General features: G+C 48.3%; 1 protein-coding gene and 1 long non-coding RNA gene across 4 annotated transcripts in view; one reads left to right on the top strand and one right to left on the bottom strand.

Moving 5' to 3' along the window:
- LOC136573180 (uncharacterized) overlaps window positions 1–15,137 on the top strand; it is a 73,012-nt gene that overhangs the window by 6,549 nt on the left and 51,326 nt on the right. The window lies entirely within an intron of this gene.
- NMRK2 (nicotinamide riboside kinase 2) lies at window positions 1,886–9,651 on the bottom strand. Of its 2 annotated transcripts, XM_066574420.1 has the most exons (8): window positions 9,547–9,651; window positions 7,558–7,648; window positions 7,314–7,362; window positions 7,040–7,202; window positions 4,604–4,675; window positions 2,838–2,944; window positions 2,179–2,264; window positions 1,886–2,099 (listed from the first exon to the last, which is right to left on the bottom strand). In XM_066574420.1, exons 1-7 carry the CDS (start codon window positions 9,573–9,575, stop codon window positions 2,179–2,181), a joined length of 597 nt encoding a protein of 198 aa, XP_066430517.1. In that variant the 5' UTR covers window positions 9,576–9,651; the 3' UTR covers window positions 1,886–2,099. The 2 variants fall into 2 exon arrangements, with proteins under 2 accessions (XP_066430517.1, XP_066430515.1); XM_066574418.1 differs by lacking the exons at window positions 7,558–7,648; window positions 9,547–9,651 and having other exon boundaries at window positions 7,314–7,547.

Below are 15,137 nucleotides of genomic sequence, written 5' to 3'. Positions count from 1 at the left end.
CACGGCCGCTCTACATGGATCAGTTATTTTGTTAGCTGTTCCTGATGATACATTCTGCATGACAGGAATGTGTTTCAAAGCACCTAACACCAAATGTGGGCACAGAAGATGGCAGTACTGGTAGATGTGGGTGTGGACAGCTGTGAGGTTTTATAAACCACCTAAGGATGGTTTTCCTATAATGTCCTTGGGGCTACTGATCACTGCTATCAGATGGGACCCACGCTTTGGGCAGTGCTACAATCGAGGTTGCCAGTGGTACAGATTACATCAGCAGAATCAGCTGCTTTATTTACACGGGACGACTGTCAGGCAAACGATGTCCTCACTCTTGTGCTGTTGCACGGAAGCTAGTATTTCTGGATCACTCATGGAGCGGCCCGCAGGACACTGCAGGAGATTTCTCTCTTACACCCCCTGACCCTCTTCATTTACTAAATACAGCGGCTGTTCAGTACTGAACGGCCGCTATTTACACTGAACGATGAGCTCGTAAGCTACAGACTACTGTAGAAGGCCAGTTCTGTAAGGAGTGTCTGCAATTGAAATTAGTCATTCTAACACTCCATATGTACTGATCCAAGGGCAGGTGCAAGCCAAAACCCTGCTACATACAAAGTAGACATAATGCTATATGGAGCAGGCTACATGTGTAGAATACTAACAGCCACTCCCATCTAGCATGAAGGGTTTGTCATTAGGATATTATATGAATGCTAGTGACTGCTGCTATACTTGCTTTTCATAGACTCACCAGACAGACCTGGATACAGGACGTTACACATGTACAAGTTGGTAGATTTAGGCCACAGCTGTCCTGATAATAACCCTGTATCTTGGGTAGATTGTCCCTTCTCATCTGACTAGTTGCTGTGTTTCAATGAGAGTGCCTTCACACTTACAAAAAAACAAACAAAACCCAAACACATGATTTTTCACACACTACAAGTGAAAACACAGAATTGGTAGACCAATGACTCCCAATGGTTTCATTCATGCTTTGTTGTGTGGTTTCCCTTCTCATTGATTGCCCCGTTATAGAAATCAAATGGAAAATTATTCCTAATGTATATCGGCTTGGTTTGCATGCCGAGCCGATATACGCTGTCCTCGTGTGCAGAGAGGAGGAGGAGGGGGGGGTGGAGAGGAGGAAGGAAGAGCCAGGAGCAGGAACTGAGCTCCCACCCCCTCTCCACTATTTGGAATGGGGAGAGGTGTGGCTAATTTGCAGAATTTAGCCCCACCCCCACCTCCTTTCATTGCAAATAGTGCAGAGGGGCGGAGAGGAGGCAGAGAGGGGGCAGGTGCTCAGTTCCTGCTCCTGGCTCTTCCATTCTCCCTCCCCCTGCACGAGGACGACGTATATCGGCTCGGCGTGAAAACCGAGCAGATATACGTTTGTGGGAATGCAGCCTTAGACTGAAGAAGCAGTTGTACTCTGGAGATTTCAGTGCATGTCTTGCAGGGAAGATTGGATCCACTTGCTGCTATTTGGGCATGTTTTCATTAGATCTTGTATTGTGGCATTTGCCTAATAGGACATTACTTTAATTAAAAAAAAACACCTTTGCCCTTAATTGTTTCAATTACACAGCGGTGTGCATCTGCTTCAGACGAGCTTATGGCATCTACAATTCAATAGAGACAAAATTCTATATAAAGAGTGCAGAGTACGTCCCCGTACTGGACAGCAAGGGATGTTGATAAAGCCACACAGTGTGCTAGGCACCCATCAGTGTAGGATTTAGTATTACAGCAGAGTACACAGCAAGTCAAAAAAAAATTGACTAGCATTCTGCCTCACCCAAGTCGTGCTTTTTGAAGCTATATGGCACCTGGAAGGGCTTGTATATAATCCAGTATTACACAAATAAGGACCGGTCTGTGTTATTCAATTATATAATTGTACAGATATAAAATCATATGGTAAATAAAAAAATGGGACAGTGATCTTATAAAAAAAGAATCTTCACAATAAGGTTACAACAACTGAATAACTTAAAATTATATACAAAGATCCTGAGTTGTTGCACACTACATAGTCTTCAGGGTTGTAGAACAAGCCAATAGAGGAGGTTGGAGTAGGAGGCCTTTGTGCCCTGCAAGAGAGGAGACAAGATACATTATAGTACCAATGAGCAGCAAAGGAGTCTTAATCTTAGTTTACCCTAGACTTACCTAGGAAACATTCAGGAATCGGTTCTGGATATCCGTATATACTCTGGTGAAGATTTCATCCTTTGATAGAAGACCATCTATAGAGGCTACAACCGGAACAAAAAGGGAGGATCCTTAGACAGTAGCATTTGGTCAATTCGTGGTACATGCAAGCTTGTAGGGACACTTGTCTTTAATAAAGTCCATTCAGAGATGCTAAAGTGTATTTGGGTGTTCAGTTGCATCATTGCCAAATGCAGTAGCTAGATTTGGTACTAGTGGGATCAGATGTATGCAGGCTTTCCTTGCTTCAAAGCTTGTTAGCAAACCCTTTCCCAACTTCACGTGGCTAGATCCAATCCAGTTTAGCTTTAGACACAAGTCTCCCATTTTATAGACACTGCATGTGCCACTCTATTGTGTCATACAGTAGCTTTGCAAGTGATAGTCTGAGCTTTTTTATTATGACTAGGCCCTATGGGGGACCCACACAGGAAAATGGTTCTGGATCCCTCAAGTGCAATGCTGTTTCATCAATAAAACTATCTAAAAAGGCCCAATGATGCTGGTGTAGCAGAAGGCTAAAGTTTTTTTTTTGAAGGGGGGGGGGGGGGGGGGGTAAAGTGAGGCATTTAGGAGGACCTTATATATACATGCAGTTGTTGTGATGAAATACATACCTACACTCACACCACTTTCTTCCATCTCTTGTCTGTGTTTCAAATACATTGGCCAAACATGACCATCAAATAACCCTGGTGGGTCGGGAACAGTATAGTTTCTGCCACTACAGGAAGGAGGAGGAAAAAAAAAAAAAGTTACATTCATGTACTGAGATGTTTTACCTTTGAGACCCCATTATCAAAAGAACAGCAAGCTTGCCAGGCTGTTTCTATAAGTGTGACTTATTCTTAAGGCCCATTTAGACAACGATTATTGCTTAAAAGCCATCTTTTGAGCAATAATCATCCTGTCTAAATGCGCTGCCGCAGTGCACCATTCGTTCATCGCTCATTTCTAGCAATCTGGAAAGGAGTGATAAGCCTCATCATAACTAAGTAGCTAATTAGCTACTTAAAGGGGTTGTCTCGCGAAAGCAAGTGGGGTTAAGCACTTCTGTATGGCCATATTAATGCACTTTGAATAACTTCTGTATGGCTCATATTTAATGCACGATGTATATTACACTTAACTTCCCTGCGCTGGCGTCCCCGTCTCCATGGCTCCGCCTAACTTCAGCGTCTAATCGCCCGATTAGATGCGCTTGCGCAGAAGGGGCTTCTGCCTTCGGCTCTGTCCGGCAGCAGCGGCGTTCTGGCTCCGCGCCCATCACGTGTGCCGATTCCAGCCTCCTGATTGGCTGGAATCGCACACGTGACGGGGCGGAGCTACGCGATGACACGTAGAAGGGGGTGGAGCCAGAACGCCGCTCGTGCCAGACGGAGCCGAAGGCAGAAGACCCTTCTGCGCAAGCGTGTCTAATCGGGCGATTAGCCGCTGAAGTTAGACGGAGCCATGGAGACGGGGACGCCAGCGCAGGGAAGGTAAGTGAATAACTTCTGTATGGCTCATATTTAATGCACAATGTATATTACAAAGTGCATTAATATGGCCATACAGAAGTGCTTAACCCCACTTGCTTTCGCGAGACAACCCCTTTAAGAGTTATCCAAAGATCATCGCTCATAACGGTCACTCAAACTGTAGTTTGAGTAAAGGTGCATTTAGACTGAAAGATCGCTCAAACGCCATCTGGATGCAGAAGCCACCCAGTTTTTGTTTTCAGAGCTCCTAGCAGGTAAGCAGGGGTTCCCCTGGGACCACCTATCTGAACATTTTATAGCAGATCCTGCGGATGTGCCATACAGGTTTTTTGTTTTTTTTTAATCTTGAAAAGATCTTAAAGTGCAACTTCTCCAGTATGCAGTTATACAGATATTTATGGGGATTTTGCCCTTTGTAAACTGTAAAATCCATTGCATGCAAGTTAGGTTACTATAGTTTCTACAGTAAAGTTTTAACCCTTAATACAATGGTCACTAAGTGGTTTTATTCTGATGGACACTTCAAACTTGCATTAAAAGGCCAACTGTACAGCTGGCTGACCTTTTGTTGCGTTGGAATTGCTGCCCCACCACCCAAAAAACCAACACTAAGAATTATGACCCTTTGAATTCAATGACAGATTGGGGATAGGTGATTAATATCTATAAGAGATGGTTTAGCTATGGGAGTCCCAAAATAAGCTAATCACTAAGGGTTAAAGGAAACCTACTGAAGCCATTGAGGTATTGTACATGCATATCACTGTAGGGGACTACACCTCCATTCATTTGAATTGAGTAGTGTTGTAGTTCCCGATGCAGCAGACAGTAAGGAGCATTTCTAGACAGAACAAATGCTGAAAGGGACCTTTGTCCTGTGGTTCATACACATTAGCACTAACCTGCGCCTCCTCTTACACTCCTCATATGGAATAGTTAAGTAGTAACGTTCCGAGCACATATTTGCCAATAACCTGCAAAACAGAATTACAAGTTAGTCCGAGCACCAATAGTGCTGTCAACATTTTAAAGTCACATAACAAATAAGGAAATAATTGTTTAAGGTTATATTACTAAACACGAGAAAATCCTACTAAGAGGTTCTCCCACTTATTGAGTCATTGTACATAAATGCAGACTCAAGTTCATGTGTACTAGCCCTCACCAACACGCCATATCAAGCCATTAAAGATGCCTGTCCACAGGTGATTCTTCACTGCGTTTCCCACGGTGATAATCCGGCTGTGAACGCTTTCCATAGACTACTATAGAAAGCGCAGCCCTGCTGTCCATGAGTGGAGAATCCTAGCGATTCTTCGCTCATGGGTTTTAAGTCGCACCATGCTGCGATTCTCCATGGTGAGCCCATCTGTCGGATAGGCTCAGCGCTAAGAACCGTCAGCTCTCCCCTGCAATCCGCCGTAGGATATCGCTATGCCCACGGACAGGAGCCCTAAGGGCTTGTCCAGTTTAGAGACTCATTCTCACAATATTAAGCAACTCCAAGATAGAGGCTGGTGCTCCATCCAGACTTGGCCAGAGTGAATTATAGTTACAAAGTATCTCTTGCTGTGGAGGATATGTTTTGTATTACAGTCCATTGATGTGAATGGGCACGGGGGTAATACTTAGTTTCTTCTGTGGTGGCATTGCAGGGAAACTGAAGACTTACTGCCAGGGTCCCCTACAGATCAGGAAGGAAAATTTTACAATGTCAGTTTTAGGTGACAAGTGGGTGGTCTCCCCTGTTCAGTGTGTCAAATGGGCATGAACCTGAGCAGCTCTGCGACTGTCCAGTCAGCATGGGTAGTGTTAGAGATGGCTCCCACCAAGTGTCCCTGCGGATGCTTCACTTTGGATGGGAAGAAAAGAAAGAAATCAGGCTGAAGTATATTTCTGTGACAGATGGACCGTGTTAGAGCAGCGCAGGTTTAGTTCCTTCAACACTGGAAGGCAGAGACTGAGTTATCAATTAAAATATTAAACCCAAAATACAGATTGTTGCTTAAAACAGTTGCCATGGAGTAAATTATGCACAGCTGTACTTTTTGGGGGATTTGGCCAACTATTTAAATTGCATGAAGCAATTAGTAAGCACTGAAGTCGCCTTGTGCAAACTTAAGACTAACCTACTTTTAGCCCCATAAGCCAACAATGACCCAACATTCCCGGACTCTGCAGGGCACCTACTTTAATATAAAAAAAATCTTTGGAAAAGTACATTTTTTGTCACCATAACTTATTTTCCAATAAACAGGTGAGGTCTGTTTTACAGAATATACTGTAGTTTAGCGATACCATTTTGGAGTACATATGACTGAACGATTGTTTTTTTTGATAAATAGGTTTAAATATATAAAATTCTGGCATTAGTTTTCCTTCTGGCAACATTTACCACGTAGGGTAAATCTGAGCTGTCTTCCTTCCCAACTCCGCTCTCTGCCCCTCTCCGCCAGCTGTTAGCAATGTGAGGGGGCGGAGCCAAGATCCTGCCCTATACCATTGGCCAACAGCCGGAGAGGAGCAGAGAGCTCCTTATTTTTTTAAATGACAATCCACCCCCCCCTACCCCCCCCCCCCCCCCCCAAAAAAATCCATGAACTTGCAACAGGCATGGCTTGATAGGCAATATGCAATGGCAGCTCTGGGGGCTTTCAGAAGGCCCCCCCATCTGCCATGCAAACTGAACCCTGCGATCTCATTGCAGGTGGCATTCAGGACCCCTGAACTACAATTGGGGCATTTAAAGGGTTAACAGCTGCGATCAGCAGGAGTGTTGATCACAGCTGTCAGCTGTATGAAACTGGCACCCACATTGATTGCATGAGCAGGATTGACCCCCAGGATACCACCATGTCCTGTGGGGAGGTGAACTTCTTGTGGGAGTATATTTACAAGAAGTCTCTGTAAGATGGTCTTCAGTGCCTTTATTATAAGGGTTGGCCACTGACAAATTTGTGATGTGGCATAAGTGAATGCAGCCATTCTAGAAAGTGCTCTACCACCTCTAGACATTTGAAGGCTTCCTAATGCCCACAGATACAGCATACTGTCCAAGGGAATGAAGACTGTGGTTGTAGTTAGATGACCCAACTGTCATTCTCTCAGACCAGGCACAGATACGAGCAAGAGGACCGCCTATATCTGTGTAGAAGTGGATGGCACTGGGGAAAGGGTCATCATGTAACAGCCGCCATCTTTACAGATTAGAGTCTGATGTTCACACTCTGCTACAGGGCCTGAGCTAGGGGAGCCTTACGTCTAGCCATATACTAGATTCAGAATACTGCGATCTTAAGACACTACATCAGGTAACTGGGAACAGAACAGATCATTACTTGTGATTGAACAGCAGGAACCCCTCCAGAATCAGGATCTGCACATCTTCATCCAGCTCAGAAGGAGACGGGGCAATGCCGTGTGATCGGGCGAACTTGACAGGATTCTCAATCCAAGCAGTTACGGTATTCTCCATCGCTTCCATGTCAATCGAAGTGATCACTGCAAGTATAAGAGTAGAGTTGGAAAGGACACAGAATAACATCAATATAAATGTAATGAAAGTAAGATACTAGATATACATTACTGCATCCTACAGCGAAAACCGCTTACCATCCCATTGCTTAAAGCCATCTTCACCAACTTCTATCTGATCCGGCGGCTGAAACATAGTGAGCAATAAAAATGCTGCAAACACATGCAGCTGAGGCACACAACACAGGAGAAGACTAGGGGCACCAATACGGAGCCTCCAAATACTGACTGCCCCACTACATGGGAACCCCATAGAGGAGGAGGCTATTACATGGCATACAGCAGTCACCAGAGGTGATGCCATCAGAGAGGTTCTACCTACCTTGAAGAAGTCATCCTGATGGACCACACAACAATTAGGAAGTGCGCCAAGAAGCCGTCTCGTCAGAGTGGTCTTACCGCCATTTGTAACACTGAAGAGAAAAACGTACGGTCTCATCAGATAAGAGCAGAGGTCAACGTTTACAGAACATCGCCAAGCACCGAGTGGGAGGATCACGCTAACCTGCTGGCCGCTGCTTACTGTGACTGGTGAGGGGCGGGGAGAGTCCTCTCCTCCAGCCGCCCCACCCCCTGCTGGCCGCTGCTTACTGTGACTGGTGAGGGGAGAGATCTCTCCTCCAGCCGCCCCGCCCCCTGCTGGCCGCTGCTTACTGTGACTGGTGAGGGGCGGGGAGAGACCTCTCCTCCAGCCGCCCTGCCCCGCCCCCTGCTCAGTGACTGGTGAGGGGCAGGGAGAGATCTCTCCTCCAGTCGCCCTGCACTTAGTGATTGGTGAGGGGAGAGACCCCTCTTCCAGCCACCCCACCCCCTGCTTACAGTGAGTGGAGGGGCAGGGAGAGACCTCTCCAGCCACCTCGCCCCCTGCTTAGTAATTGGTGAGGGTCGGGGACAGACCTCCTCCAGCCGCCCCCTGCTGGCCGTGGTCAGTAATGCTCGCTCCTGTGTAACAGCACCGCAGCGGGGCTACACGGGGACAGGTGTTGGGTGTTTGGCTGACCCTCATCCCATGTAAGAGGCCCTCAGCGGGAGGCTTCTAGTTGAGCGAGCGCCATCACTGCCCATCCGCGCTCCTGCAGGGTGTTTAGACAGGTCTGTGCCGACTTCTTAGTGGGCAGCTCCTATGTGACCGCGGAGCGTTCAGGCCAGTGCTCCCACCTCTGATCCTCGCGCTCCCTACAGGTCATGTTTTCAGGATTCCCTCAGTCTTACTATAGGATATCCTGAAGACACGACCTGTTGGGGGTCCCCGAGGACTGGAGTTGGGGACCCCTGCTGTAGACAGAGCGTTGCTGATGCTTATAGGCCGGCGGAAGCCATCCTGTTCACCTGAACATAAGCCCTAGCATGATTTTCCATGATTTGAGGATGCCTGAAGTATAAGCCCTACTCCAAAATTAAGCCCTGCATACAGTTAATAATAAAGTCAGTATAAGCCGTGTCCGGGCAGCCATACAGGTGAAAGGGAAAGCTTTTTCAGCAAAAAAAAAAATTAAAAAAATAATAAGACCCTGTCTTAGTTTCGGGAAAACAGGGTAAATGACCACCCCGTGCCCAGCGGGCGCCTGGCGTTACACGCAGCCATGATTACAGGCGCTCCAGCAGGCTGACTGCGGCTCAGTATAACTGTCTCTCGCGCCTCCGGCAGGTGTTTGTGTCCGGTGCCTGAACATCATACGGGGCCACCATGGGCCCCCTCAGGAGCACTTAGAACCCCGTAGGTTCTATCTTCAGTCGCTGCTTCCTACATCGGCCCTCTAAATACGTGGTAAAGCCGCAGGCAGACGCGGCCATTGATGTCAGCAGGCTCTGCAGGGGTGGCGGGTCTAACACCACCATGACTGAGTCTACTCCATTGTCACAACCCTGGGCAGGGGGGCGCTCAGACACCACCCGGCGTGGCATTAGTGATGAGCTTGTGGGCAGCTCACATCTGTGTGGCATCCGGGCAAACGTGCGAAAGTGGCCATTACACAGGAGCGTCTCCCACGGCAACAGCTAAGACTGATGGGACAGCCCAACAGTCAGACATCACCATGACAACAGCTGACGCTCCACAGACCCAGGAGGAAGGCGCCCCCTCCACACCAGCACACACCTCACAGTCGCCTGGGCTCCGGGGGGCCCCAGTCTGTCTGCCCCGCCGGCCGTTACTGAGAGCCGCCCGCCAGAACTGCAGGAGCGCGGCAGCCACTTCAAATCTCCCGCCCAAACAGCGGCGCCTACTGGTGATGAGCGGCATGACGCGTCCCGCCCGCCAGCCACAACTCAGCATCCCCCGTGCAGTGAGAAGCATGGCGCAGCGCCTTACCCGCCGACGCCGAGGATGATCCGCCTCATGATGCTGTTGGTGCCGTCCGCCGTCCGCCGATCTCTCTCTCTCACACACTGCTATTTCATTGACAAAATTTGCGCGCTCACCAATATTTATACTCCGTCCCCGCGACGTCATTCTGACCTAAAAAAGGCGGCAACCAATGAGAAGAGGCGCCGTGTGCGCATGCGCGGTGTGTCGGCCAGCTGTCCGCGCGCCTGTCAGTCATGCCCGCCCTATAAATAGCAGCAGGCAGCCTGCCCTTTGCCTAAATTAGTAATGGCTGAAGGACGGAGATGTCACGAGGCGCCCGGGCCGCACGAGTGGGGAGCAGCTTCCCGGCAGTGTGGGCTGTGGGCTCGGCGGGCTCCTGTACAGTGCGGGGCCTGAATGCGGCGGTGCTCATTATTTAACCCCTTAGTGACGGAGATATGTTTTTTCCTCCCCTCCTTTTAAAAAATCGTGACTCCGTGATTTATCGCCGCCGTCTGACTGTTGTCGTTTGCGGCCAACTTGTATTTTCAGTGGTGCCATATACCGGAAAACGTCTGAAAAACTAGAAGTGGAGAGAAATGGAGAAAAAACACGACATTCCGCCATCTTTGGGCGCGTCTTGCTTCTACGGCGCACAAACTACAATAAAAATGACGGTCCGTGCGATCACTGCCGGACCAAAGTTATATCGGTTTTTGCTGTACTATTTATTTATTTATTTAAGATATTTCCTTTTTTCCAATTCTCTTCTGCCTCCATCTTTTGCGCACAATAACCGCCATCGCTGTGCGGGACGCCCTGTAGTTTGCGCTGGCAGCGTTTTTGAATACATATGACTTTTCATTACATTTTTTTCTGGGAGACAGGGTGACCAAAAAACTGCATTTCTGGCAATTTTTAATTTTTTTTTCGAACGACGTTCACCGTGTGGGGTAAATAACGCGTTACTTTGATAGATCAGATTTTTACGGACGCGGCGATACCAAATACGTATTTTTGTTTTATTATTTAGATTTTACTGTAAATATGGCAAAAGGGGTTTTTAACTTTTTTTTTTAAATTAGTAAAACTTTATTGTTCTTATTTTGACATTTTTTTTAGCCCCTCTAGGGGACTACAATATGCGATGCTTTGATCGCTCCTGCAGTATGATGTGATGCCACAGCATTACATCATACTGCAGTCTGTAAGGCCACCCCACGGGGACGGCTTGATAGGCAGTCCGTAAGACAGCCCTGCGGCCTTTCAGAAGGCCCCAGGCTGACATGACACCCACATGGCTCCCTGTGATCTCACTGTGAGGGGGCCGTTCAGGATCGGGGTCGGTCGGGGAATTTAAATGCCGCTCTCAGAATTAACAGTGGTATTTAAAGGGTTAACAGCCCTGATCAGCCGCACAGCTTGTCGGAGCTGTCGCCCGCAGGTGTCAGCTATAAGAAACAGCGATGTATGGAGGGAGGTCGCAGCACTACCACCCTCCATACACGCGCTGCAGCTGCAGGACGTATAAACACTATAGGCTGGTCACTAAGGGGTTAAAGCCTCGTGTACGCGGTCTCTGACATGGGGGGGGGGGGGTGTTTAATACAGCATACCGCAGTAAGCCATGCACTGTGTCCTTGCGGTGTGTCCCATACACATTGGCATGTGTGTGTGTACTACGTGCCAAGACGGTGCCTGCTGCCATCCTTTTGCTGTGTGGGGGCACAGCTGGCAGTAATGTAACAGGCGGCAGCAGAGCCTCGCGCTGGTTGTAGTATTTTGTTGGGTGCGCTCTATAACACGCCATATTACCGGTCTTCGGGAGACCATGGGCTCTACGTCTTGAGGGTCGCAGCATACGCAGTGGTACCCGCAGGTGGGTGTAGTCATGCCCACATATAGTTGGGGGGGTTCAAATCGCTTGTTAATAGGACAATGTTACAATGTTACCTGTGAAACTGCCCGTCCAATAACAATCGTGTGAATGAACCCCCAGTATTCGGGCGGGTCACATGACCGGGTGTACCTGCGCAAAATACAGAGGATACAACACATTACATTCAGTGGGTTTTCTGCAAAAAATGCCCCCGAAGAAGTCTGTGGGGGGGCGCGGATACAGAAGGCGATGCGTGAAACCGCAAAGAGGAGAACACGTGGACCTCGTTAGGCAGATAGCCTCTTAATCCACAAACACGGGGTGTTGCGGGTGTGAACGGGCCTGCGTGTGCAAAAAGTAAAATATTCTGCGCAGACGCTTGCAAATGGGCCTCATTTTACTTTGTTCGTGCGCAAATACGTTGCACTGGGGGGGATTTTTGCGCATATGGTCGTGTGAAACGTGTGACCAAATAAGAAAGCGATGTGAAAAGTGTTTTTTTGGCCGCATGTGGCGACCGTGCTGCATGTCTGATAGGTGTGTAGATGGTGGTCTTTAACTTCTAGGGTCGCATTCACGTAAGCGAGTGCAGGATCGGGCCGGGAAACTCGCCAACATGGGTTTTTCACACTGATATATATATATATATTTTTTTTATTCAAATATGCCTGGCATGGAAATCGTGATCGTCCGGGGCGCGGGTCACACGTGACGAGGGATCGCAAGGGTTTCCCACTGATGTCAGAGGGAAGCATCACATCGCTCTCGGGGTCTTCACGTGGCATGCGAGCTCTTTAAAGGTCCCATTGAGAACAATAGGCAAGGCGTTTCTGCAGGAACACTGGAAGATACAACACGCTGCTAGTTGGGCTTTTGCCTCAGCATCAGGCTGCCCCCGCACGGCTACAGAACATCACTCACGTGGAAGAACCCACCGGAGACCACGGGCTTCACATGGTAGCGATGGGTTTGTAGCCGTGCGGACGCAGCAGCACTGAGGGAAGCATCGCTCATGGGAATAAGTCTGGAGTTCATATGGGTGCAGGCGGGAATCTGAAGGACTCTGAACAATAATGGATCGTCTAAAAGGGCCAGAACACCGATCGAGTTTTGTGGAACTCATTGAAGGCCAGTCAGTGAGTGGGAAGGAGTTTCTCCTCCGTCAGCAGTGTTAGACATTCCGGTCTGGTGATAATCGCCGGCACTATGCCCAGCTTGTAACGGGTAATGCCAGAGAGGCGGGCGGCTTAGTGTATGCTAAAGATCAGGAGCAGATAGGATGGCGGTAGTGTGAACCTTACTGACATGTATGTCTGGTGGCCGGGTGTGCAACTAGTAAGCGTCTGGGTCACGGAGTCAATGAACGGCCTAATTAGAAGCAGAGTGATGAAATGAGCAAGTGCCCATCTTCATGGCTTCTTACATTCCCATATGTGACAAACTAAGAAAAAGCGCACTGCGCTACCAAAAATATTTAGACCCCCGTCAGTAAATGGTGCTTTATTAGCATGTCACGTGTCCTAAACATACTACATCAGATGCGGGCTCGTGGAGGTGTCAGCCATAGTGTGTGACGGGAAGTGCGAGTGAGGCCAAATGTACACAGCCAGGTCAGATCCTGCGGCAGAAGCCGGCCCGGGGCCCGGTGGGGACCCTGCATACCCTTACCGGATTCTACATAATCCGTAATGCGGATGTGGCGGCGCACAAGCACATTACAGATTATGCCGCTTCGTCGCTAGGCGATCACGTGGATTCCATGACCTTTCCACAATGATGATTGCAGAAGAGCTGCGGGTCGGATGGCTTCCATTGACTTCAATGTAAGCCGCCTGCTTGAAATTTGTGCTGGAATAGAACATACTGCGATTTTCCCTCCGCGAGTGGAGAAAAAAAAAAGAAGAGGGGGAGGGGAAAAAATAATAATAAAAAAAAATTGGTTTTTACTCATGGACATGGAAAAGCGATTTTCCATAGCATTTTTTGGGCAGTATTTGCACCGGAATCCAAAGGCTCCAGATTCTGCAATGCAGATATGCCCGTGTGCACTGGCCCTTGTGCTGCTGCATACAAGCCGTCCATCACCAAGCGCAGTGTATCGGCTCGTCTACAACGGTGCAAGGAGCGTCGTCATTGGACAGTTAAAGGGTTGTCCTGCGCCGAAACGTTTTTTTTTTTTTTTTTTTGTGCCATCAGATGGGCGCACCTGGGTGTGGAGGATGCCTTCTTCCTGAGTGTGTTGTGCCATCAGGTAGGTACATCGGAGGCTCCATTATGGTCTGGGGATATTTTATGTGCTGTCGTCCCAGTCTGTTGGCTGTAGTGACAAGAACCATGACCACGGAGGGGACCCTGACAGTCTACACAATAATGTGCTGCCCACAAAGTGGCAATACTCTGGGAATGGTCGGCCATACTTCCAACAAGACGACGCGCCTCGTCACACATCCAACACCGGTTTACGTTGGTTTGAGGATGTGGATGTTCCACAAATAGACCGGCTGCACAGAGTCCGGACTTGAACATTTCTGGGACGAACTGGAACGTTGGGTCAGGAAATCTGAACAGCATTCATGTTCTTTGAGAGAATTTACCAGATATTTACAGGATGAATGGAAGGAAATCCCAGCTGAAGGAAATCCCTATCAGATATTAGTAGGAAGTATCCCATGAAGAGTATCTGATGTCATTAGGTCCAAAGGAGCCCCACGAAGTAGTAACATATGGAAATACTACCTTTGATTCTTGCTCAGGTGTTCAATTACTTTTTGTAGGATCAAGTTGATGGGGAGGGGACAACATGTATGAAGGCCCATGTGTTACAACCAGCAGGTGTGGACCCACTGTGCCAACTAACCAGTTTGGCTTTGGGATAAACATGAGGGCATTATCCTGGTGGTTCCCTGGTATTCACCCTTTAACCCCTGTCCAGGGATCTGACCTTTTTCTGCGAGAAACCGATCAGACCGCTGCCTACTGGAGTAGTCCCAATGTAGTTGGCGGCTGACCCACAGGGGTCGGCAACACATCACAAGATAGGCCAAAGTGGGCAGACAGAATACAGACCGATGTCGGGGCTGGCGACATTCAAATAAGATCCCCGTCACAAGTCCACAGGTTGAGGCAGGCAGAGTTCAGGCAAATCCAATACCAAATGCATGGGATGGTGCACAGGGTGCCTTCGCTGGGGAGCAAGACCCAAATGAACACTAAAGCTTAGGCAAGGCGGAGCATCTTTGGCCCAGTTATATAGGAGGCCAATGGCTCACTAGTTTGCAGCTGGGTAAGAAGCACTCGGAAGAATTAACTCCCTCAGTGCTGAGGGAAAGTGCAAGTAAGGTCACATGATACAGGGAGAGCAGGGCGATGCCTAACACCATGTTACTTATTCGCCTGATGTCTCTGATCGTACGGGGACAAACAGGAGGATCTATGCTTCTCCCTGTAGCCTTTCCTTGCTGCTCACCCTCTGCTGGCTGAAGGGGGATACTTCAACTTGCTCTATCTTATGCTAGATCGCAGTTTGAGCTCTGATGTTGGTCTTGTATTAAAGCCAGAATTCTTACTCTATTTGTGAATTGACCTGAAATAGAAACATGGACAACAAGCTGCAGGCACATGCAGCTCCCACTTCAAATTGCTGTATCTCATGCAATATCGTGGTCAGAGCTTCAATCCTGGTCTTGTGTTTAAGCCAAGATTCTTTGCTTTAGGGTGGATTCAGACGACGGTATAT

The sequence above is a fragment of the Eleutherodactylus coqui genome, chromosome 7 (assembly GCF_035609145.1).
Source record: "Eleutherodactylus coqui strain aEleCoq1 chromosome 7, aEleCoq1.hap1, whole genome shotgun sequence".
NCBI classification, from domain to species: Eukaryota; Metazoa; Chordata; class Amphibia; order Anura; family Eleutherodactylidae; genus Eleutherodactylus; species Eleutherodactylus coqui.
Note: the sequence above shows the minus strand (reverse complement) of the source record. Positions and strands in the feature narration are given on the sequence as shown.